Source organism: Neopelma chrysocephalum, unplaced genomic scaffold (genome assembly GCF_003984885.1).
Source record: "Neopelma chrysocephalum unplaced genomic scaffold, ASM398488v2 Primary Assembly neopelma1_77, whole genome shotgun sequence".
NCBI classification, from domain to species: Eukaryota; Metazoa; Chordata; class Aves; order Passeriformes; family Pipridae; genus Neopelma; species Neopelma chrysocephalum.
Genome location: NW_020897738.1, coordinates 2,057,378 through 2,082,718, shown reverse-complemented (window position 1 = coordinate 2,082,718; position 25,341 = coordinate 2,057,378). Strand labels below are relative to the sequence as shown.

The following is a 25,341-nucleotide window of genomic DNA, read 5'->3' as shown; positions in this document are numbered from 1 at the left end:
GGTCCTCGTGGGGGTCCAGTGTCACCCACCGCCCGCATGCTCAGCATCCCTGCCCGGGAACCGCTTCCCGGCACATCCCGCCTCCCTAAAAAAAGAGGAAAAAATATAAATAAATTTTAAAAAATTCCAAACGAGGTGGCGCGGGGGCGGGAGGGAAGGGGTTAAGAGCCAGGCGGGCGGCGGAGGGAGCGGAGCCGCTGGATGGAGACGTTAAGTACCGGCGCCCGGCAGCGGCTGCGGGTAGAGCCGAGCGGCAGCCGCCGGGCCGGGCCCCCCCCGGCCGGCACCGGCACCCCCGGAGCCCCCCCGAGCGGCACCGCAGCCCCCCCGACCGCGGGGCCGGCCCGCAGTGAGCGCCCGGAGCCCCCCCGGCCCCGCCGCTCCCGGGGGCGGCCGCGGATGGAGGGACGAAGGGATGGATGGAGGGATGGACGGATGGAGGGATGGATGGAGCGGCGGCGGCCGGGCCGGGCTGGGCCCGCGGAGGGTAAGGAGGAGGTGTGGAGGGGGGGATAAAGGGGGGGTCTGCGCTCGGGGTTGGGGTGCGGGGAGGGGGCACCGCGGTAAAACTGAGGGAGTAGCGGGGAAAAAAAAACCCAAAATAACAACCAAAAAAGAGAGGACGAACCAAAAAACACCCCCACCCCGGGAAATAAAAAAAAGATTAAAACAAAAAGGAAACAAAAAAAAAAGGGAGAAAAGGGCAACGCGAAGCGGCGGGACTGGGGAGAGGGGGCCAGGGTGGGGGGCGACAGGGGGAGCCCCCAGAGCGGGGCAGTGGGACCCCGGCCCGGCGGGAATGTGCGTGGGAAAGGGAAATCGCAGCTGCGTGCGCGGGAAGTTGAGGTGGGGAGGGGGGGATCGAGACCCCCGCTGATGTGCGGGAGCTGATGATTCCTGCCTCATCCTGGCAGGGACCTTTCACTGTTTTCTGCTGGTTTCGGGAGGGTTTTGCTTTGGGGAGGGAGAGAGGTGGGAGAGAGCTCCCCTCTTCCTCCTCCTCCTCCTCCCGAGACTTTGTGCAGGAATATCTCTGCAAGGGAAATGGAGAGCGAATATAATCTATTAAAAAACCCCTTCTCTATTCATTTTCTTCTTTCCATATCCAAGCTGGCAACTTAAGGGAATATTTTAATATAAAGTTAAAGAAACCATATGTGCAGGGAGAGCAGAGGCTGTTGCAGGGCGGCGTGAAGGTAACCTTGAGCTGAGCCTTATAAACCCTTTCCTCTGTGAAGGCAGGATTAAATAAACTTTCCTGGCAATCCAGAGCTGGGAATCGAAGCCTGGCGGGGGGGAACCCACAGCCCCGGGGTGTCCCCACCCAGCCTGGCCCTGGCCCACCTGCACCTTCTCATCCTGTAAGTGTTGTAACCTTCTCTGGGGGGATTTGTGCCCAGTTATCCTTTATAAGGAGCTGTCCCTTCCCTGGGCTTGGGAAAGCTCTCTCCTGGCTGAGTTGGCCCTTGGAATGTCTAACACGGTTGAGCACGAGGGGCTCCTCTGAGATGGGGTTCGTTAGTAGTTATTAGATTTTTTTAATATATGTTATATTTTATATATTATTAGCAGTTTTTGTGGGGTTTATAAACATTATATTATAATCTATATATTATTTGCAGTTATTACTTTTTTATATATTGTTCTATTCTATATATTATTATAAGCAGTTATTATGCTTTTTATATACATTATATTATATTCTCTATATTATTAGCAGGTATTATGGCTTTACATATAGTATTGTATTCTATATATTAGTCACTATAAGTTTTATATACATTATATTACAAAATTCTAGATACTATTAGTTATGCTGCTCATGCACGGGCCTGGGGTACCCAGGGAGAATTTTTGGATGCCTTTCCCAGATTCTGGAGTCCAAGGAGTCGGGTCCAGCTGCAGCATCAGGGCTGCAGGTGTCTGTGTCCAGCACAGCACTTCCCAGGTCTCCCTGTGTTTTAGGCTCTCTGATGGTCAGGGGACAGGAAAGTCCCCTTGGAGCCCTCATCTCCTCACAGCCCAGCTGGGGCACGTGGGTGGTTTTCCTCTCCCAGAAATAAAAGGTTTGTCCTTCCTGGAAGATCTTTTTCCCAACCCTGGCAGCAGACTGGTTGCCATCAGCCCTCGCTCTCACCGTGGCCTCCAGCCCACGGGCTCCAGCCGGCCTGGAATGCTCCCTCCCCAGCACTGTCCTCCGAGGTTTCCTGCTCTGTGATTTCCTTTCCGTGTTCGTTCCAACTTCACTGGAGCCAAATCTCTCTTTGCCACTGTGTCCCCAGGGCCACCCCTCAGCACCTCCAGGCTCCCATCCAGAGTCACACTTCCCATGGCTGAGGCAGGATCCCCTTCTGCGAGGTACAGCCTCCATGGGCATTCAGCATCTCTCCCGGCTCAGTCCAGATCCCAGGAAAATCTGCTTCTCCTAAACTCTGTCTCTCTTGGGACTGCCAAGTCCTCAGTCTCCCTGAGCAGTTCAGGGAGCTGGTTCTGCTCTGGGATAGGAATCTCTGTGCTTTGATGCCTCTGTCACAGTGTGTTGGCCCCCTCTGGATCCAGGAGCTCAGCCCAGGAGCAGGGAAGGAGTGTGGGGCAGGAGAACCTACTCTGTGCTGCTCAGTCAGGGGTGAGCCTGCAGCACTCATGGGAATGGCAGATCTCTCCCCAAACTGGGCCTTCCATCTCTTCCATGCGACAGGATGCAGGAAAAGAAAGGAATCAGCCCTCCTGGGAAAGGAGGTTTTAAAGCAAGGGCTGCAAGAAATCATCCTTCTCACTCTATTAATGGGCTGCGAAGGCATTGTCTGCTGCCTGAAAAGCTCGTTTGTTAATTGCCCCAGCGCTGCCTCTAATCCCAGATTAATGAGGGCTGAGGGAAATCTCCATAGAGGAGACCTGAGTGTGGGCTTTGCAGGCAGATTTGGTTTGGTTCTGTCCCACCCTGGGGGCCTGTGGGGGGTTCATCGTGGACTGAATGTGGTGGGAGCTCCCGCAGCGCCCGTGGAAGATGTTTCAGTGGAGCTGAGCCCCATGGGGGGGGTCACACTTCCCAGCTCCCCACTGATGTCCCCATGGATCCCATCATGGTCTCTGTGGGATTTGTGCTGCTATAAATAGCACAAGGGGTGGTCTTGTAGGTGCTGCTGGTGGGGTGCACCTGGATTTCCCTTTGGGAAATATCCTTTTGATGCATCTCGTCACCTTTCCGAATCCCAGAGCCAGGAGTGGCTCCGGTGCTCAAAACCTCGGGATAAAACCACTTGACTGCTCCGGCTTGGCTGCGGGGTTTGTTCCTCATCGTTAAGCACAAGGAGAAAAACAGCAGCGTCGTGACTTTCCCTGGAATAAGGAGCTGTCAGGCTCTGGATGTGCCGGCGGCTGCGGCTGAGGGCTGCTCTGCCACTGTCACACAGATAGTGCAGGTGTCCGTGAGTGCCAATGATGGAGTGACCAGAGAATTTGGGAATGATGAGCATCCTCCAGGGATGGCTGCCAGTCCTGGCACCACCTCTGGAAGAGGCCAGCCCTTAGATCCTAAACCTCCTCCTGAAGGATTGAGGTAGTGCTTGGTCTGGGGGGAGCTTTGCTGAGCCAGCAGCTGGCTGGGATCCAGATGTGTCTCCCTGAGGGACAGCCCCGACCTTCCTCCCATCTTCCTCCTCCTCCTCCTCCTCTCCCCGTGTGAGCACATCCCCTCCCATGCAGGGCTCGGCTCACTAAGTCTGACTGAAAACCGTAACTGGATTTTGCAGCCTGGACATAAAATACCCAGAACATAAGACACATTAAAACTCATTAGGTTAAGCCCTTTCACAGACACTCAGCATTGTCTGAGTGAATTAAATCACCTTTTTCACAGGGTTTAAATGTCCAAAGGGACATGCAAGGGTGGGAAGAAGGGGGAGAGGGAGACTAGGGAGTCAGGCTTTATGTCCCTGAGACCCCCTGCTCCAGGGTGACCTCTCCCAAATACCACTGTATGTCACCCCCATCCAAGCAGGTTTCCTGTTCTGGCCTTGAAAGGAAAAACAGAGAAATTATAGGGAAATGGAGGTTTCTCAGCCTTGTATGTGGGGATTTGGTTGGTGCCAGCAGCAGGGATGCTCAGGGAGGGATGCTGGGGGTCAGCAGGGATGCAGTTGGACTGATTATTCATTTTTATTGCTGACAACAGTGTGGAATCCTGCTTCCAGCACCCAGATTCAATCAGCCCTGGTACTAAACAAGGGAGCTCCCTGCTCCTTCCACAAACATTCTTCCAAAAGAAACCCAGCAGATGGGATAATGCTGATGGAGAGAATCAGATGATGGACACAATTGGGGTTGTTGCAGATGAATTAATTAAAGTGAAAATGATTTGAATTCGGGTGCATTTCAGCAGCTGGGATGGGGATCCCGGGTACCAGGACTGTGGATCTCTGCTGTGCCAGCTAATTTACATCATTCCATGACTCCCTATATCCTCTCCCTGCCCAAATCTCTGCAATATTCGGCTATTTCCTTCCCTGCCTTTGGCTTTTTAAATGATTCATGGTTTAAACCAGTTTTCTTTATGAGCTGCTTTCACACATGTGAGGAGAATTCAGCCTCCAAGAGGCTGGAACGTGTTTGGATGGAATTGCAGGTGGAGGAACAGAGCGTGAAGCAAAAAACACCCTTTTTGGCTCTACTTGGACCATTTTGGAGCAAAATACACAGAGAAAGCAGCAGAGTCATGGAGGTGGGATTACCTGGGAATCAGTGGCCTGAAGGCAACAGCATTTCTGTGCTTCCAGGGGCTGGAAACAACCTGGATTTGATTTGTTTCAGAAGCTGCTCACCTGCCCCTGAGTAAATCCCCTACCCCATGTCATCTAGTGGCTGTGGGTTCTGGGCTGAGCATCCCTTGGGCAGGAATCAGCCTCCCTTCTGTAGGGCTCAGCATCCCTTGGGCTGGAGTCTGGGATATCCGTGGGAATTTGCAATGCCAGCTCAATGCCATGTTTAAAAATGGAGTTGAAGTTGCTTAAATCAGCTTGATTAAACAAAATTGCCCCTCTGGGATGTGCTGCAGGCCCTGGGCTTGTGCAGCACTGTCCAGTCACCTCGGTGTGTTGGAATGACCCAGGGTAGGATCCAGCCCCGTGTTCCTGGATTTATTTATAACTCAGTCCTTGCAGAAACGGGGCTGGTGCCCTGTGGGTTCCATCCCCTGGAGAGTGGAGGCAACACGAATAGAAGGTTGTGCAATCAGCATGACCTCGTTTCTGAGGAGCTCCGGGCCTTTTGCAGCCGTTAATCAATTAGTCTGGGGCAGCCCTGTCCCTCTGGATGAATGATCTGCGATCTCTCCGGAGCTGGGGCCTCATTCCCATCTGGACTTGTGACCATGGCTTCCCCTGGCCCTGGGCAAGTGCTGAGACCTTCAATAAATCTTCTGCAGAATATCTAAAAATCAGGTTTTGCCTATAAATGAAAATCAACCACCTAATTCCAGTCCAAACCCTTGCACGGATTCCCAGCAAGGAGGAAGATTTACAAACTCCGACACACTTGGAAATCCTGCACAAAAATCCATCGGCAGATAGGAAAATCCTGCCCTGAATTTACAAATCAGGCCAATAAATTCCAAATAAGAGGGTTTTCCTTGGTGGTTTGGCCTATGGAAGGGATTTAGCAGCTCCATAGGGAAGCACATGCCTGGGGATGTCTCACTGCTGAGGAACGGGATCTGATCCCGGCGCAGCTCCTTGGGATGAGCTGTGACACCCGAAAGCTGCTGAGTCAACTGTTCTTAAGCCTTTCTCTGGCAGAGGGGATGCACAAACCCATTTCTCAGCAAAATTAAGGCAGAGAGGAGCTGAATAAATAAACTTTGCTTTGATTGGAAGGCTCAGTGTGCTCTGCTGGCCCTGGGAGAGGCATCGGAGGGTGCTGGAGGCTCCAAGGGAGATGCCTCAGGTGGTCCAGGTGTTCCCTGATGCGGTGGAAACCTCCACGTCCAATGGTTTCATTCCCAGCCATAACATATTTAAATTTAAAGAGTACTTAAATTCTGCCTGATGCATCTCATTTGCTGCTTCTGCTTTAGAGAGCGAGAAAGGGTGAAAATCCATTTCCATGGGGTTGGAGTAGACGGCGGCAGCTTCATCTGGGAGCTCAGGCTGCCCAGTTTCTGCCCAGCAGCAATTCCAAGATCCCACTGCAGGACAGTCCTATGGAGGGAGGCTGAAAGGCTTCAGGGATGCCAGCACAAGGTGCCCAGTGTCCCTGGGGTTTCGTACTGGTGTTACTGGTTGGTGCCATCACACCAGGGAGGCACGAGGGTGTGAGGCCACAGGAGCTGCTCTGTGTTGCGGAACCGAGGGTGGGGATGGAGGGATGTGGAGATTTTTCATGGTCCCTGCACCAAAGTGGGTGTCTTTTGGGTGACAGCAGGTCCAGGCAAGCCCTGTGGATGAGGTCCTGTATCCCATGGACTGGATCCTGTATCCCATGGACTGGTCCTCGCACCCCATGATCTGGGTCTTCACATCATCCCATTTCCAGGTTTCAACAGAAGAATTTTGGGGGGATACTGTGCTGTGCACCCAAAGATGCTCAGCTGAGTGCAGGACCCTTCTCCCCCCCTCCCTGAGGTGTGGGACTGAGGTTGGTACCTGCGTCACAGCCCTCCCATGGGACAGGGGCCCCCGGGCACGTCACCCCATTGTTGTCATCAGACTCCATCCCATCCCCCTGTGTTTTAAAGCCCTATTATTTTCTTGTCCCTCTGATAAGAAATGCTAATGATGTGATGAAATTGGATAGTTCCATCGCCTTCTCCTTCTAATGGAATTCTTGTGTTGGTTAATTTGCTGTTTTTAATGGGCTGATTGTTCTCCTACCCTGGGGGAACCACGTGAGCCAGCGGGCGAGTTTGGCTGTGGTCAGATGTGAGGTGGTGCTTGAAGACAACTGAACCTTGGTGCCCAATAATTGCAGAGCAATTTGAAGACAAGACCTAAATGTATAATTTATTGGTGCCTCACTCATCCCAGTCACATGCAGTGGCAGAGACGCTCCTGCCGCTCATCAGAGCCCCTCTGGACCTGTACCCACCTCCCTGTGCGTGGGAGGGATGGATAAACCTGGAAAATTCATGAGGATTTCCTTGCCTCCTTGGCCTCAGGACTGCTGACACCGCAGAGGGAGGTGGGTTGGGTGTGAAGCGATGCTCAGTCTGGTATCTCACTGCTGGGATGAGGATTTGGGTGTGGAGTGATGCTGAACCGGGCATCCCACTGCTGGGATGAGGATGTGGGTATGGAGCAATGCTCAGCTGTTTATCCCACTGCTGGGATGAGGGTTCTGGCTCTTGGCAGGAGCGTGGTGATGGAGGTCAGTGAGGAAGCAGCCCCCCCATCCCGGCTGGACCCACTGCCTGGGAAATGTTCGCCCTCAGCTCTGCTGTGCTTTGGTTCTGGGTGCCAAGGGGATCTGGGACAGCAGGGAGGGACACCCCAATCCTGGCACTGCCAGCTGGGAGATTTTTCCAGCCACACAGCTCCCCAGGGCTGGATCCATCCTGCAGGATCCAACCAGAGCCCCTTGACAGGGACAGACGGTCACAACCAAGCAAGGGCTTGGGAATAAATCCCTCCCTGGCCTGGCTATCCCAGCAGCTTTCCAGACAGCCTTTGCAGCAGCCGACGGAAGGCCATGTTGAGGACATTGCGTCGTGCTGGCTCAGGAATGTCCCCATTTGCTTCATTAGTTTGGATACCAAAGTGTGTCATCACTGTCCCCCGGCCGTGCCACGGGCTGGGCTGGCACCAGCGCTGCTCCCTGAGTGGGATGCAGGCAGTGGGGGACAGGATGGAACCCCTGGGGATACTCTCTGCGACAGGTGACAATGGTGATGGGGACCCAGAGTGGCTGGTCCTTCACCCCAAAGCTGCTGCACTCAGGGATGGATCCATCCCTGCAACACAGGGAATGCAGGTGGGAGGCAGGGAGTGGTGTTGTGGGGAGCTTCCAACATCTACATCCATCAGCTCCCAATATCCCCAGCCCCTCCTGGGATTGGTGCCAGTACTGGGAGCATTGGTGTTGATTTTGGGAGCATTGGTGTTGATTTTGGGAGCATTGGTGCTGATACTGGGAGCATTGATGATGATCCTGGGAGCATTAACACTGATATTGGGAGCGCTGGTGCCCATACTGGGAGCACTGTTGCTGACACTGGGAGTGTTAGTGCCAATACTGGGAGTGTTGATGATGATACTGGGACTGCTGGTGCCGATACTGGGAGCATTGTTGTTGATACTGGGAGCATCAGTGCTGATACTGGGAGCACTGGTGCTGATATTGGGAGCGCTGGTGCCAATCTGGGGAGTGCTGGTGCTGACACTGGGAGTGTTGATGGTAATACTGGGAGCACTGGTGCTGGCTGTATTTGCCACCCTCACTGCCTGTGAGCCCTCGGCAGCCTCGGAGTCTGAGCCCATTATCTCCCACAGACAATTAGCAGGAGCATTAATGGAATAAATGCAAATGTGCAGTAATTGACCTGCGACTCCGCGGTTCATGATGGAGAAGGATGAGCTCCAGATGCTTAAGGAGAGTCATTTAAGCTCCCTCTTTATATGCTGCTCTTCCTTGCCGAGCCTGGCAGGCTCCAGCCTGGGAGGGGAGGAGGGTGAGTGGCAGTGGGAACACTGGGGAGTGTGAACAATCCCCTCGACATCCTGTTTGCACCCCAAACCACCCCATGTTCACCTCCAGTAGGTGGGTTTGTTCTGGCATGGAAGGGGAAGATGTAAGATCCCTGTCCAGGGCCAAGCAGCCTCAGGTCCACTGGACCACCGGGCTGGGGATGTTTGCCCTCTGTGGTGGGGCTGGACCACCCTCCCTGCCCATGTCAAGGTGCCACCTGCTCCTGTGTCCTGCACAGAGGTGCCTGCACATGGAAAAGCCCAAATGCCAATCTCCTTACTGGGCTGCTACTCCGAGTTTCCTCAGCCTTTACTCAGGCTGTGTTGGCTCCAAGGGAGCGAGTGGTGTGGGTTTGTGCCCACCACTGCTCAGCCCCTGCCCAGCCCTGAGCTCCACCGAGTTCACCAGGCAGAACCAGAGGTATTTGAATAACCACTGTGGGAACCCAGATTAAAATATTGATGTATAATTCATGCCATATGTTCCACCAATATTTTTTATTTAATCAACTGAAGACAGATGGCAGGAACACGGAGGCCATTAAACTAATGGTACTTTGTCTTTCCATTTATTTCCGTCTCCTTTCCTAAAATAAGATGAGACCGTGACAGGCAGCACACCCTGGGCATGAGACCATCCCTGGCACACTGATGTGTCAGCAGGATGTGGTGGCACTGCCATTTCCCATGTGGTGTTATCGCAGGAAGGGCTGGAGCAAATTTTCCATAGCTGGGGGAAAAATATGGAGGAATCCCATAGCTGCAGAAATCCCATGAGGATTCCCATGACAGAAGTCCAGCTTTGGCTGGGCTGGAGGAGACTGTCCCTTCCCTGGGCTCGCCTGTCCTTCCTGTGCCAAGAGCCACCAGGGATGGCCCTGGGTAGCCCTGGTGTTCCCAGGGCAGTGGGGGGTCCACCCCAGCTGGCAGGGTGGGAATGGGGATGGTCCTGGCTGGAGGATAGAGGATGTCGTGGCAAAAGCCTCACTGTGGGCATGAGGGGCTGAAACACAGCCACAGGGAGAGTCACACATGGATGTCATGCTCCTGTGGGATCTCCCAGCCCTGGGATGCCAGGTGCTGGAGAATCCACTGGCAGCATCCTCCCACTCTGTTGTCCATTCATGGATTTCACTTGGAGGGCTGGTTAAGAGATGTTTGGATCAAGGGGTGAAATGTGCATGTGCATGAGTGTGGGTGCACAGCTCATCCTCCTGTGGGTGAAATTGGGAATTCTGCACATGTCCCAGAGCTGTCCTGTAGCTCCTCTCTTGCACAACGAGACAGAGACCTGTGGGCTCTGTGGTTTGAGTTCAATCCCACACCCCTGTACCCACCAGCATCGCTCCCACTGCACCCAGTTGCCTGTCTGGGGAGGTGGAAATGCCCCTTTCCAGGGCTGGAAGGCAATGGAGAGCCTGGGTGTCCTTCCTCACCCCACAGAGGGACAGGGACCACCATCCTCCCCGTGTCCTGGGACACTTTCCTGAGCATGCCTCTCTCTGTTTGACTTGCAGGTGGAGATTTCTTGCCCTGGGAGTGAGCTGAATGGGGCTCCCTTAGACAAAGGGTCCCAGTCAGCATTCCAGGCTCCAGACGCGTCCAGGGACTTTTCATTCTTTGTCTGAAAGGGCAGCGGTGCCGTTCCCATTAGAGCGATGCCTGACGGAGCCGGTGCCGCCGGCGAGCGAGGAGCTGCGGCAGCCGATCGGCTTTCAAATCACCTTCAAACCTCGATTTCCTCAACATGATCCCTCCATCGGCCCAGTCTCCGGGGCACAGCCGGGGGGCTTCGCCGGGAGGAGAATAACCCGGTGACAGCCAGCGCTGGAAAACCCCCGGGCACGACGAGGGGGCTCAAAATCCACCTTCCCCAGCACTCCAGGACTTTTTAGACTCGGGCAGTAGCTTTGCACGGCCTCACCCTGCAGCCCCCACTGTGATTTCGGGACTCATCTGCTCCCTAGGATCCAACACCAATCCAGAGGGGGTGAAGCCCCCCTTGGAGCATCCCCGGGGCCGGAGAGCAGCTTCCCCGCGGCGCCGGCTGCCGGGGGAGGGATGAAGACGCTATGGCCAAGCTATTAGTAAAACTCCAGCGGTACTTTCGGCGGAAACCCGTGCGGTTCTTCACGCTGCTGGCTCTGTACCTGGCGGCCGGCAGCTTGGTTTTCCTGCACTCCGGCTTTTCCGGGGAGCCCACGGTCCCGGGGAGCCCCCGCGGCCCCGCGGGGGGCGAGGGGCCGGGGCTGCCCTACCTGGGGGTGATGCAGCTGAGCCGCGGCTTCAAGGCAGTGGCGACGGTGCCGGGGAGAGCCCGGCGACACTGGTTCAAAAGCACCTCCAAGGAACCGGCGGAGAGGGGAAAAGCCAGGGACAACGGCGGCACCCGGAGCCGGGCGCTCAGGAGCAGGAGCGGCCGCGAGAAGGAGGAGGACAGAGGTAAGAGCTGAGGACACACATGTAGGGGGTGGTGGTCCCTTCTTTTTGCCTTTCCTAAGGGAACATCATGAGCCGGGGCAGTGGTCACTGAGCTGGTTTGGCTGTGTTTGTCTGCCAGGAACACATTCCTGAGGATGCACCACCAGGAATTGTGTATTTATTTATAAATCATGTGCATGTGCTACTCAAGTGCTGAGGTTTTCCCCCCACATCCCAAGGGACTCCCTGGGGTGCAGCACTTCACTTTGGAGACTACCAGTCCAGAGGATGTTTCCAGAAGGAACTTCTCCCTCCTTCCCTCTCTTCCCAAGTGCCAATAATCAATCCACTTTTATTTTTCCATCTTCACTCTTTTCCTCTTGTGCATTACCAAGCTCCAAGTCACCCCTTGCTTTTTGGGGGTGCCAGCTGAGGGGGTGCTGCACCCCACCTTCCTCCCATCTTTGGCTGTGCCATAGGCCAAATTTGATTTTCATTGTGTTGGCTCTAATGAACACAAACCCCAGATTTATGGGCTGTTTGCATTGCTGGGGTGTCAAGGCAGAGGCTGGCTGTGATTCCCATGCAGGCATGGAAGTGCAAACAGGGCTGGGATTTGGCTTCTGGAGTCAGGAGATCCCTGCCTGGCTGCTGCCTGTGGTGTCTGAGGTGTTGTCAAGTGGGTCCATTATTAATGACCAAGGATAAGCGAATGTAGTCGTTCCCATCGATTTTTAAAATGCCATCTATTTATCCTGCAGGCAGCCGTACACAGCTGGAGCTGCACACTCCCACGGAATTTGGGTGGCTGGGAGCTGCCATCCTGTCAGGTTTGGCATCCCTGAGGTTATCCAGCCCTCTGACACCCATGAGCACCCAGTGCCAGTCACCCAAACACCCCCCGTGTCCCCTCTCTGCTCTGCAGCCCCACTGGGGAAGGACCATCTCTGCCTGTGGCTGCTCATTCCCCTCTCCCAAGCTCCAGGGTGTGGGAATGCACATCCATGGGGACCCCTAATTCTTGTAATGGTTGCACCAGTCCACACCCCAAATACAGGTTTCCTCATGGGCTTGGCACTTGCAATCCTCTGAGCATCCCAGGCTGGGAGATTCAGCTCTCTGGACTCTTGATGGGGCAGGAGGTGTGGATGGAGGGAAGCAGGAACCCCCAATCCCGTTGTTTCACAAGGGTCCAGGCTTGTTCTCTCCCAGCCTGGGCTGATCCCACGGCATGAGGTGCTCCTCCTCAACCACCAGCCCCACAGCAGGTACAGTCCTCCATGCATGATCCAGGCTTGGAAACCAAAGGAAAAGTGTCTTGCGGTGCTTACAGGACTTTCTCCTGCTAAAACGAACTGAAGGGGGTTTCCCTGTTGTATCCCTGTGTCCAGGGGTCTCTGGGGGCATTTCAGTGGTCATGTCACTCTTAATACAAATTGACATTTAGTGAATCCCAAGCAGATGGTCCCTGAGCTGTCAGACACCATAAGGACCCTGAGCAGGCTCCAGTCCAAGCCATATGCAGCGAGTCCTCCACAATTAACCCCGTCTGGCACTGCCACCTCCTGTGCCCGACCATACGGGACAGGGACAGGATGCAGGGCTGGGCTTCAAGGGGTTTAGCTGCTCCCATGTGGTCTGGAAACGTCATTTTCCCCTGTTTAATCACTCCATGAGCATTTCGGCAGCTCCCGAGCAGGATGGCGTGGAGAAATTCTCTGACTTGAGAAATCCCACGTGCCCACTGTGCCTGGTGCACCAGCAGGGCTGGAGGAGCCTCAGGGGATGGGCTGAGCACCCCCTCGCTCCCCTGCTCTTCTCCAAAGCACCGGGATATCTGGCAGGAGCAGGCGGATTTAATGGTGCTGGTAATTAGGCAGAGGACAGCTTAACAAGGCGGCTGTGGAGGCTCTGCCACGTGAGATTGTTCCAGAGGGAATACGGCTCTGAAAGTCAGCTCTGCTTTCATGAGTGTGATGTGCGGCTCCCTTCTCCTTCCTCCTCCTCCTCTTCCTCCTCCTCCCTCTGCTGGCAGCGTCAGGCCTGCCAGGGAATGGCTTCAGCTCATCTGCTTCCCCATGGGAAGGAGCATCCCTGTGGGAATGTGCATCTCCTGCCTCAAACCCGGGAGAATTTTGAGGCAGTGAGGCAGGGGAAGCAGGCACTGTCCCCAGCCCTCAGCCACATCCATCCCTGCCTTTTACTGGACATTTCCAGCCATTCCCAGCTATGACACACGACCAAGCAATGCCATGAGGAAAGGAGGACCAGCCACGCTAGGCACGAAGCCAGAGCCATCCTTGTATCCCTAGCTCCTGGAAGAGTGGGATGTTTGGAGAATTTAATGACAATTGCTGGGTTCATCTGTCTGTTTGCACCCTTGTTTCCAATGTGCCTCAAAATTCTTCCTGATTCCATGTGAGCCGCGTGCTGGGGCAGCCCCCCCTCTCCTTGCAAGCTGTGCTGAACCCACCGCCCGCCTTTCAGCATCAACCCCTTCACTTCTGCCCTCTTATGTCCCTAATTATTCCAGTTGGCTTCCCAATAAGTAACAGCACACATATGTCAAGAGCAATGGATTGAAGGTAATGCACATCAGTCACCAGCTCAGTGCAAGTGACTGGAGAAATCCTGCCCCCGCTGGATCCGTCAGGGCTGGAATGCGCTGACCAGCCAAAACCTGCCCAGCCCTGAGGAAATGCCACGTTCTGCTGGGAGTAATTGGGAGCAATGAGTTATGGCCTTGGCAGTTAAAGTTATCAGGCACATTTCTCTCTGTCTTCCTCCTCCACCTTCCCCCAGGCTGGCTTGGGAAGGCAGTTGCAGCACTGGTGGGGAATCGGGGGGCCTGTGTGGGGCACACCATGGATGGGGTGTGTTTGGTGGGCTGGGTCAGATGTGGAATGCAGGGAGGAGGTGAAAAGTATTATCCCATAGTGTGGTTTCGAATAGGAGTGGCACAGATTAGATATATGGAACAAATAATTCCCTGTGAGGGTGGTGAGGCCCTGGCACAGGTTGTCCAGAGAAGCTGTAGCTGCCCCATCCCTGGAAGTGTCCAAGGCCAGGTTGAATGGGGCTCGGAGCAACCTGGCATAGTGGAATAAAAACTGAATTATTGCTGTTATATTCACTGAGGTTGCACACCTGGAACAAGGAGTGAGGTGAACCGGACTGGTTTGGGCTTCCACACCAGTTCTGCCATCACTGCTGGGCCAGTAAGACCCAGCCACTGGTCCCAAGTGCCGCCCTCCCCTCTACCTGGAGCACCCACTGGGTGTCTGGCTGAACATCCTCTGCCAGAACATGTTAATGGACACCTCATTAGTTGATTACTGACGGCTCATCCCACAGCTCCCATACCCCGTCCTCCTGGAGCAGCAGTGGCAGTGAGGACTCTGAGCATCCCTGTTCCAGCTCCACATCCCTGCATTGATCTAAGGCATCTCCCCACAGCAAACACTCGGGTGGGAGCAGGAGCAGGGCACTAACAAGGGTGCTAATGAGGGCACCTAACGAGGAGGCTGAGCAGGGACAGCTCGTGGACCATCTCACTCCTAACAAAAGCCTACAGCCACCACAGAATGTCACCTCAGGCATGCAGGAGATGGCTCTTTGTGCTCAGGTTATTGGGAAAGGCTACATTTGTCAAGTAAATGATTTTAGTGTGACTTCATTCAGCTCTATTCCCTCTCTCCTGGCATCTTCATTTACTCTCAGCACAGGCATCAGCCTTTACTTTGCCAAGTGTCAGTGCTGGACAAACATCCTCTGCTCCCAGGCTGGGGCTGGGGAAAATGAGCCACTGGCTGAGGAAAATGTGTGTTAAATGATATTTCTCCATTCTGCCCAGCCCTGTGCTCCCAGCAGGGCAGGGTGAAGGGGATGGGTTATTTTCCTATGTAGCTCATCTTTTGGAGCAGCTTTGCTCAGCTTGGAGGCTAATGTGGAGGAAAAGGAGGAAGAGGAGAATCCTCAGTGCAGAGCCACAGGATTCCTTCTATCCATGAGGGTGTTCCTGGGCTTTAGCCACCTTTCCCTGTTTGTCATACCCAGAGCACGTGTTTCCAAAGCAAACAAACAGGGAACATTGCAGCATATCCCTATTTAGGGAATAATCAAGAGGAGGCAGGAATGAGTGGGGTCAGCCCCAGTGGGTTCTTACCCCCCTCTCCTCTCTCCACCCCCAGCGCGATACATCGGCTGCTACGTGGACAACACTCGCCAGCGGACCCTGCGTGGGATGTCCTTCTTTGACTACAAGAAGATGACAGTCTTCCGTTGCCAGGACAACTGTGCCGAGCGGTAGGGCAGGGCACTGTGTCTCCAGGAATCCCTGCACACCTTCTCCATGAATCTCTACACAACATGTCCATCAATCCCTGCACACCATCTCCATGAATCCCTGCACACCATCTCTGTCAATCCCTACACGCTGTCTCCATGATTCCTTGTACACCATCTCTGTCATTCCCAGCACATAGAATGCAATGCAATAATAGGATAGCATTGGATGGATTGGAATAAGATACGATAGGATTGAATAATAGGATAGGATAGGATATTTTCAGTTGGAAGGGTCCTACAATGATCACTAGCCCAAAAATGAACCCTTGGGATGCAGTGCTGCTTCCAGCACTGGCCATGAGCAGGCTGTGGCTGGGATGCTCTTCCGAAATCCCCAGGGAGTCCCCTGTCCCCCTCACCACAGGGGGTATCCCAGGAATGTCTGAGCCCCCCATCTCCCTCTCCACAGGGGGTACCTCTATGCAGGACTGGAATTTGGCGCTGAGTGCTATTGTGGACACAAGATCCAGGCGTCGAACGCCAGCGAGTCTGAGTGTAACATGGAGTGCAAGGGGGAGCGGAGCAACACCTGTGGTGGGATCAACCGTCTCTCCATCTACCGCCTGGAGCTGGCCCAGGAATCCGCCAGGAGATGTAAGTCGGTGGCATCCACACAGCTCCTGGCTCAGCCCTGGAATGGGGGAACCTCTCGTGGTGCTGGAGGGGTGATCCCGACATCCCTGTGCCATGTGAGCCAGGTCATGGCTCGGTAGAAGTGATTTGAGAGAGGTTCAGGTCTGGGGGGGGTAGTTTTGCTCCTGCAAACCACAGGAATCCCCCTACGAGGAATGTTTCTGGATGGGGCAGGTTGGAACAGGGAGCCCCAAGGACCCCAGTGGAAATTCAGGGCATTTTGGGGGACTTCAGGACACGATCTCTTTCCTGACCATCAGTGCATTCAGTGTGTGCTGCGGGATGAAGGATGTGCGGGAGCTCCAGACAGAGCTGAGGGTGCTCCCTGTCAGAAGAGCTCGTTTAGCTCCCAATTAGGCAGCTCTATAATTACCCACATTTGCTGCTTGTCTTTCCTCATTCCCAAACAGTGGGAAAGAGGGTGGAGCAATCAGAGCTCCCATCACCAGGAATCCGCAGTAGGGCTGAGGTTGCCCAGGTACATGGAGTGGTGGGATGGGACCCCTCAGGGCACGGATCCCGGGGATACCAGCCCAGCCCCAGTCCCGCTCTCCTCGCTGTTTCCACCCCTCCTGCAGCCCGGGATCACCGAGTTGATAAAAATAGCGAGGCAAAAATAAACCCGACTTTGCTGCCGGGGTTTTGCTCTGATTTTGCACCGTAAGCAGCCGGGCGAGCGCGTCAGCCAACGCGGCTGCACCGCCGGAGGGGGCCGGGAGCCGGGGAAAAGCCGATGGAGCGGCGGGGGACGGGAATGCTGTGTCACGCAGAGGCTCCTGCTCCCGAGCCTGGGGCACACGCGGTGGCAGCGGTGCCATTTTGGAGTGCAGTGATGTCATTTTTGGGGTGTGGTGGTGTCATTTTTGGGGGGCAGTGGTGCCAGGGTCAATGTGGCGTCTTTCCCTCGCAGATGGCAGTGCCATATTCCGGGGGTGCTTCCGCCGGCCGGATAACGTGTCCATCGCCCTGCCCGCCAGCCAGCTCATGCTCAACATGTCCGTGGACAAGTGTGTGGACTTCTGCACTGAGAAGGTACTGGGGCAAAGATGCTGGAAGGATGTTGAAAGGGTGCTGGAATGATGCTTGAAGGGTGCTGGAATGACACTGGAAGGGTGCTGGAATGGGCTTGAAGGACAGTGGAATGGGCTGTAAGGGTGCTGGAAGGATGCTGGAAGGGTGCTGGAAGGATGCTAGAAGGGTGCTGGAATGATGCTGGAAGGGTGGTGGAAGGATACTGGAGTGATGCTTGAAGGATGATGGAATGTGCTGGAATGATGCTGGAAGGGTGGTTGAATGATGCTGGAATGGCCTGGAAGGAGACTGGAATGATGCTGGAATGGGCTGGAATGATGCTGCAAACCAGCCCGCACTGCACAGTGGGACCAGGTCAGCGAGGACAGGTATGAGGGGCAGAGGAAGGATCTGCCACGGGGAACAGGAGCAGTGCCACTGGCTACCCTCCATGTGCCCGTCCCTGCAGGAATACCCGCTGTCAGCCCTGGCAGGGACCTCGTGCCACTGCGGATTCCCCACGACGCTGTTCCCACTGCATGACCGTGAGGACGAGCAGCTCTGTGCCCAGAAATGCCCCGGGGAGGAGTTCGAGAGCTGCGGCACCGCCGACTTCCTCCTGGTCTACCAGACCCAGGTGCAAGGTGAGCTGGGACAGGCAGGGACCACTCTAGCACCCTTTTCCCACTCCCTTCCTGGGAATGCCAGCGGAAAGCGAGTGTGAGCTCGCAGCGTCTTCCGTTAAAAATTAGCATTTCTTTGGATTTCAATTAGCATTTCTTTGAATTTCCTGGGAAATCGGTCCTCTCCTGAACAAACAGCTGTAGTTACTGCCTGACTCAGCTGCAGGGAAGAGCAGTTTTCCATCTGCCTCTGGCAGGATCCCTCCTTGCCAGGGCTTTTCCCACCTCCTTGGCACCGGCTGGTGAACCCACAGGGGCTCTGTTATCCAGAGGGGATGAGCTCCAGGGAATAATATGGGGGGAAAAAAACCTGACCAGGCAGAAATTCCCCAGGATGCTGCACAGAGAGGGTTCCTGTCCTCTGGCATTGGGACCATAGAGACAGGGAAGCACAGGGAAAGGGGGAAACTTTTACTGGGAGAGGAAAGGGCTGAAGGGAGCAAGTGAGGACCCAAATTCAGGTGGTTTTGGTTCAGAGCAGGTCAGTCTTGTCACAATCCCACCTTCAGTGTTTAAGGCCATGCTGGAAATGTTTGTTCATTCATCCTTATAAAAAGCAGGAATGTTGCTAGGCACACGCATCCCTGTTACTCACTCTTCCCTAAGGATGCAGGCAGCAAGGAGCTGGTAATGGCAGAGAACTATCTTCTCCTTGGGACTTTTTGGGGTGCTTAGGACTCTTTGAGGTGTTCAGGACCTTTTGGGATGCCCCCTGTGCTTTGGGCAGGGCACTTTCCCTTGTAGCATCCGCCTCCTCACTGCTGCCCCTCCATCCTCGCGGGAGGCAGCTGGACGTCCCTATAGGAAAACCGTGTTTCCATGACACATTCCTGATGTCCCATGGCTGGTTCTCACTGCAGACAACCGTTGCATGGACAGGAGGTTTCTCCCCACCCGAGCCAAGCAGCTGGTGGCCCTGGCCAGCTTCCCTGGAGCTGGCAACACCTGGGCACGGCACCTGATCGAATTGGCCACCGGCTTCTACACTGGCAGCTACTACTTTGATGGGTCTCTCTACAACAAAGGTGAGAGGGGGGGATCATTCTGGAAGTGCACCAGTCCCACCTGAGCTGGGAAAGGTCCTGGTGACATCCTGTGGGTCTGCAGGAAGGGGAAAACAGGACTGGATGTGAGCAGTGCTGCTCCATGGGGTGGTTGGATTGAGGGTGTCCTGGTCAGATACTGGAGGAAATTGTGAGGGTGGTGAGGCCCTGTCACGGGTTGCCCAGAGAAGCTGTGGCTGCCCCATCCCTGGAAGTGTTCCAGGCCAGGTTGGACAGGGCTTGGAGCAACCTGGTCTAGTGGAAGGTGTTCCTTTCCAAGGGGGTTGGAATGAAAGCTGTAAGGTCCCTTCCAACCCAAACCATTCTGGGATTCTGGGATTCTGAGAACCCACTTCATTGCAAGGGGAAGGAAAAACACCAGTTCCCCCATTTTATAACCTTTTACGACAGTTTTATTTGTGGACCATGAAGATTTCTCCTGCTCCTCCTCCCCCTCCTGCACCTTTGAGAGGAAATCCTCTGCTCCTCCTTGGCTGTGGCGAAGATGGGATCTGTGCCTGGGGTCCTCACAGAGCTGGTGGGGTACCCCCTAAACCCCTGTTTGCCCAACACCACAGGAATTCCTTTGAATTTGCCAAACCCAGCCTTCCAGAGATGGAAATACTCGGCCCTGATTGAGGGAGCACAGACTGTTCCAGCCCCTGGCACCCCATCTGAGGTGCAGCCACATCTCAAGGAGCAGAGCAAGCCTGGGAAAATGCCTTGGCTGGGTTTTGCTCACCCACCCAAGCGTAGGTTATGTGTTAATTCCGTGTCAGAGGGGCCAGGAGGTATCCAGGCAACTGGCAGGTCAACCAGCACAGCCCTGCGTCGCCCGGCACGGCCCAGAGCAAATTACACTTCTATAATTGATGTCATACAGCTCCTTCCAGCTCATCTCCCCCTTGGCTCTGCTCCAGGTGGTTGTGCTTTGCAAGGATTGGGAGCGATGCTGGACTCAGCCCTGATGCTCCATGCAGGGCACAAGGGGTGGTGGTCCCCTCCCTGGACCCCCCGTGGCATCATCACTGCCCTGGTCTCCTCCACAGCCCCACAAAAAGGGGGGGTTTCCGCCTTCTTAGTTTAATGGGAGACTTTAAACACTGTGGTCAGGGAGATTATAGCTATAAAATATGTTCTTGACCCCCCAAAACAAGCACGAGAGCTGAGCATGGCCAGGGAGATGCAGCTCTGAGCGGCCCCCGTGCTGGTACCCACCCTCTCATGAATTTTATGTGACTCATAACTTGGGCAAATAAATGATTTCCATCTGGGAGAGGGATGTAAATCCTCCTTCACGCCCCAGCTGCTTTTATCCAACTGTACTTTGCAACCTGATATCTCTGAGTCGTTCCCTTTCGCAGAATCCTGGGATCGTTTGAGTTGGAGAGGACTTGAGATCATCGAGTCCAACTATTTCCCCAGCACTGCCAAGGCCACCACTAACCCATGTCCCCAGGTGCCACATCCACATGGCTTTTAAATCCCTCCAGGGATGGTGACACCACCACTGCCCCGGGCAGCCTGAGGCGACCCTTTCCATGAAGGAATTTTCCCTAATATCCAACCTGAACCTCCCCTGGCACAACTTGGGGCTGTTTCCTCTTGTCCTATCGCTTGTTACCTGGGAGAAGAGATCAAGTCCCACCTGGCTCCACCCTCCTCCCAGGGAGCTGTGGAGAGCAATAAGGTCCCCCCTGAGCCTCCTTTTGTCCAGGCTGAACCCTCTCAGCTCCCTTTTATTATTCCCACTGGGCTCTGTCCCGGCAGGATTCAAGGGCGAGCGGGACCACTGGCGCAGCGGGAGGACGATTTGCATCAAGACCCACGAGAGTGGCCAGAAGGAGATCGAGTCCTTCGACTCTGCCATCCTGCTCATCAGGAACCCCTACAAGGCCCTGATGGCCGAGTTCAACCGCAAGTACGGGGGACACATCGGCTTCGCCGCTCACGCCCACTGGAAGGGCAAAGGTAGGTTGGGATCTGATGGGAGAGCTCCAGCCTGGCCACCAGAGCTAGGAAGTTGGTGGTAATGCCCAGCAGAGCCTGGGTTGGGTCTCCACTGGGGAATCTTGGGCTGTGCCATCACTTTGGGGTGACCATGTCCATCTCCTGGCACGACCCGCAGCATCGTCTTGCATGGTTGGGGGCTCCGGTGCTGGGTGGGATGGGACAGGATGGGATGGGATAGAATGGAATGGGGTGGAATGGATTAGAATGGGGTGGGATGGGTTCAATGGGATGGAACAGATTGGAATGGGGTGGGATGGGATGGGACACAATGGGATGGAACAGCAGGACCACGCTGCCCTGGGTGGGGCCAGAGCAGGGATGGGCATCTCCTCTCCCCAGTGTCATCAGAGGGAGTGGTGGCTGTCACAAGCCCATCCCTATGGACGAGACGGTATCTGGGTGGGATTTCCGTGTGCCCGGCTGCTCCGGAGCCACCACCTTTCCCATGCACAGGCATGTTGTGCAGGCTGGTTAATTATAGCAATTTACAAATTGCTGTTGTGGGATTGACTTCATTGGAAAGAGTTAAAATATTTAGCTTGATTGAACATCTGCTACCCTTAATTCTGAGTTTATTTAAGGGGAGCTTTTGCTGCTGTGGCTGTTTTGTGCCTGGATTTCGTTATCTCCATGTGCTCACAGAGCCAGAGACAGCCCAGCCCTGCTCTCCTCATCCCATAAAACCAGGAGGGAGTGATATCCCCCAGTCCTTGTCTCCCTGCGAAAGTCCCTGGGCTGCCATTGCCCCACCATGGGGGGCCAGGAGTCTTTTGGTAGATTTTATCCCTATCCAACTGCACTAGAGCTGGAAAGGGGGTGTGGGACCATCACTCCAGCACCACAGGGACTGTCCTGACTCATCCCAATCCCAACTCCCTCCCCAGCCTGTCCCATGTCTCATGCTTCCAAGGGGAGGGGCAGGCCAGGCAGAGGGGACCATTCCCTCTGCCCAGCACCATCCCTTTTGGATGTGCAATAAAATACATCACCAAATTCTTTCCAGAGGATGTACAGCATAACTAGGTTAATTGTCAGAACTTGCTGGGAAAGATGGAGATTTTCCGTTGTTTGGTTGGTGAGCCCCATTTTGCTGATCCCATCTGGGCTCAGCCTGGGGAGACTCTTGGCCACGGAGGAGAGGGGTCCCATCCCCAGTCTTCCCTGCAGCCCAGCTGCCCAAATAATTTCCTTCTCTCAAGAACTAATTTGGGGGCAAATTAGCCTCACCCCCAGGTGCTGGTGCAGGGAGGGGGGATTTCCTTCCCTCCATTCCCAGCCCTGCAGAGGCCAAACTCCTGTTTGGTTCCATGACGTTAATTTTACGATATCCCTGGAGCGGTTCCAAAGCAAAGTTTTATGTGATATGATTACACAAGGTGAATTGTCCTGGATCTGCTTAATGAAACAGATCCTGTGTTTAATGATTCCTCAGGGAATTAAACTCAGCTCAGCAATTAATCAGGCATTGGTTTCGTGGGCAGGACACGAGGAAGAGGCCGATGCCCAGAGATTTTATACGTCGTGGGTGTATCTGTGCGGCACCGCCGGGAGAGTTGTGGCTCATTATTGATGTTTCATTACCCCTTTTACCACCTGGTTTCTATGGGAGGATCAATTAGCCAGCAGGATAACTGAGAGCTCTCAGCAGGGGTGTGGGAGGGCACAGGCCACACCCACCCACCCACCATGTCCTCTGCTCCTTCTTTCCAGAGTGGCCGGAGTTCGTGGCCAACTACGCGCCGTGGTGGGCAACCCACACCCTCGACTGGCTGCGCTACGGCAAGAAGGTGCTGGTGGTGCACTTTGAGGACCTGAAACGGGACCTCTTCGTGCAGCTGCAGCGGATGGTGGGGCTGCTGGGCATCACTGCCTGCGAGGACAGGCTGCTCTGCGTCGAGGGCCAGAAGGACGGCAATTTCAAGCGATCCGGCTTGAGGAAACTGGAGTACGACCCCTACACCCCCGAGATGAGGAAGATGATCAGTGGCTACATCAAAACAGTGGACACGGCTCTGAAGCTCCGGAACCTGTCAGGGGTCCCGGACGATTATTACCCGAGATGATGGTGATGACGGCGGGGGGACCTGACCCTGCTCCCGGCCTCTGCCTAATTCCACCCAGTGGGTGGCTCTGCTTTTAATTCTCCATCTGCTGCTATAGCTGTTGATCAACTCCCTGCATGAGCGACCAGTGGTCCCCAGCCAGTGCTGAGCTTGTTTGGCCATCACACACCCCGGCAAGGCGGCAGCGCCGAGGGGACACGGGTGCCTTCACCACCACAGGGTTCCTGCTCCATCCCACTCCTGTTCCGGCTGCCACAGCCCTCCTTGGAAGTGCAGTGGGTTTTGTCTGCGGTCCCTGGAAGTGCCCTGAGTTGTTTGTGGTCTCCTTGGGCTGGCTCAGGGACACAGGCCATGCCTGATGGACCTGGTGCCACCGGAGCTGAGGTCCCAGGGGTGGGTATCCCCAAACTCCCCTCACTCCGTGGCCAGCCCTGGGAGGCATCTGCTTGTCCCTGGATAGAATCCACCAGCCTTAGGCCAAGGGGTGGTATTGTGTGGGTGTTGCTCCGATGGATCCCATCATTCCAGATGGGAATCAGGAAGGCTGTGCTGGGGAGAGTAATGTCCCCAGACAAGGTGGCTGTGCCCCCATGAGCCAGCCCTTGGCTCCCTGGAGCAAGGCTGCATTCCCCAGTGCTGCCCTAGCACCAGGCAACGTTGCTGCTCCAGCCCTGGAGGAGTCCATGACCCCCACCTGGGTGGCTACAAGCTGGGATCTCCCCCCTCCATGGGGATGATGCTCAAGAGGGGGACGTTGGCCCTGGACAGAAAAGCTTTTGCAACCCAGGAGCTCATCTGTGCCTCATTTCAGGAGCTCATGAGCCAGAACAACCCCCCAGCAGCGGTTTTGGGGGCCAGGAGCTGCAGTGGGGAGCAAACCCTGGGGCTGAGCTTTGGGGGGGCCGAGCCCCCCTGAGCCCCAACCCAAACCAAAGGATCCTGTGGGCACAGGAAGGTGCCGTTTCCAGGCTGGCTTTGTGCAGAGCTGCATGTGATCCCCAGCCACCCCCTCATCCCACGCTGCCCTCCCAGCCCGTCCCTGTCCTGGCTTTGCCCCAGACAAGCTCCCCCAGTATTCCCAACCTGTGAGTTCCCTTTGGATGTAGGTGCAAAAGCCATATATTGTACGCAGCCTTTTCTAGATTAGATATTGAACAATTGGCTTTTAACTCTTGATCTTGATAGAAACACAGGCACAGGTCAAATCGAGACTCACCACTCGATCTATATTTAAAGAGAGAAGAAAATTCCATGGAGAAAAAAGGAGAATTTAAATAAAAATATATTTTTCTAATGTGCTTGAGGAGCAAACACAGGCTGGGGGGCTCCTGCTCCCTGTTTCTTTTGCACGGAGGTGGGTGAATGTGTTCAGAGGAAGCAGCTGCCCTGGTTTTAACTCTTCCCTTGACAAATGGCTGGAGGTTTTTTGGGAATGGAGCTGAGCCCACGCTCCTTCACTCACGGCAGCCCCGGGGCTGTTTACCTCGGTCAGAACAAATCCTCAGGTCAATCCAGCTATTAAAGGAGAGATTTTGTTGCTGTTCTGCCTCCCCGTGTGTTTGTGGGGCCACCTGAGCATCCCTCACTCATCCCAGACCAGGGTGTCCCACAGGATACGGCTCCTCTCCCCCACCTTTAATCCCAACAATGTGATTTCTGTATTTAAACCACTGACAACGCAACCAAAGGGGCTCCTTCTTGGGAGCTTTAGTACCTTTAGAGTGTCCTTCAGTACGGGATTTTTGGAGTCCATGAGGAGATTCACTGCAGGCTTTATTCCTGGTGCCTCCCAACCTTCCTCAGCGCTGGAGCAAGAGCAGGTTCGGTGCAATTTATTCCTTATTTCTGATCAGGAGTTGGTGAAATCCCTTTTTTTATAGCAGCACTGGGTGTGCAGTGATGAAGACACACGTCAGGAGTGATTTGTTCTGACAGGCCACGGCTGCCAAAGGGGCAGCGTTCCCTTCCACCCCTCGGAAATAATTAAACCCCAAAAGCCAATTAATCTCGGAGATAAAACAATTAAGAGCTGACATTGCGTGCAGCCAATGTGCTCAGAGCCTGGGCTGCAGCTTGTCAGGAGGAAGGGGGGGCGTGGGGAGGGGGACCCCACATCTGCCCCGCCGCCCCCACAAACCCCTTCCCAACCCACGGCAAAAGGAGCGAGGGAGCTCCCCGAGCACCAGCAGATTCAATTCCCCTCTTTTATTTTTTCCTCCTGCCTTTATTGCACTGCAATTGCTTTTCTTAAATTTAATTTGCACTGAAATGGAGCACTTGGAAGTCATTAGGTCCCTGTCAGAGTGTGCTGCACATCTGGCTGCACCTCTGGATTAGAGGGGGTCCCTCCTTCCCTTCCATCCCACTGACGCAGGAGCAGCTTCTCCCTCCTGCCAGGAGCTGCTGTCCCTGCACGCACAGAGCCGAAGCTTCATGCTCTCATTTATTTTTA

General features: G+C 54.7%; 1 protein-coding gene across 1 annotated transcript; it reads left to right on the top strand.

Annotated features, from left to right (window-relative positions):
* The first annotated feature begins 436 nt into the window (after nucleotides 1-436).
* On the top strand, nucleotides 437-24,429 carry WSCD2 (WSC domain containing 2). Its single transcript, XM_027689393.1, has 9 exons — nucleotides 437-487; nucleotides 10,193-11,117; nucleotides 15,287-15,401; nucleotides 15,853-16,037; nucleotides 16,987-17,108; nucleotides 17,557-17,731; nucleotides 18,631-18,795; nucleotides 20,584-20,784; nucleotides 22,537-24,429. Exons 2-9 carry the CDS (start codon nucleotides 10,748-10,750, stop codon nucleotides 22,887-22,889), a joined length of 1,686 nt encoding a protein of 561 aa, XP_027545194.1. The 5' UTR covers nucleotides 437-487; nucleotides 10,193-10,747; the 3' UTR covers nucleotides 22,890-24,429.
* Nucleotides 24,430-25,341: the final 912 nt, after the last annotated feature.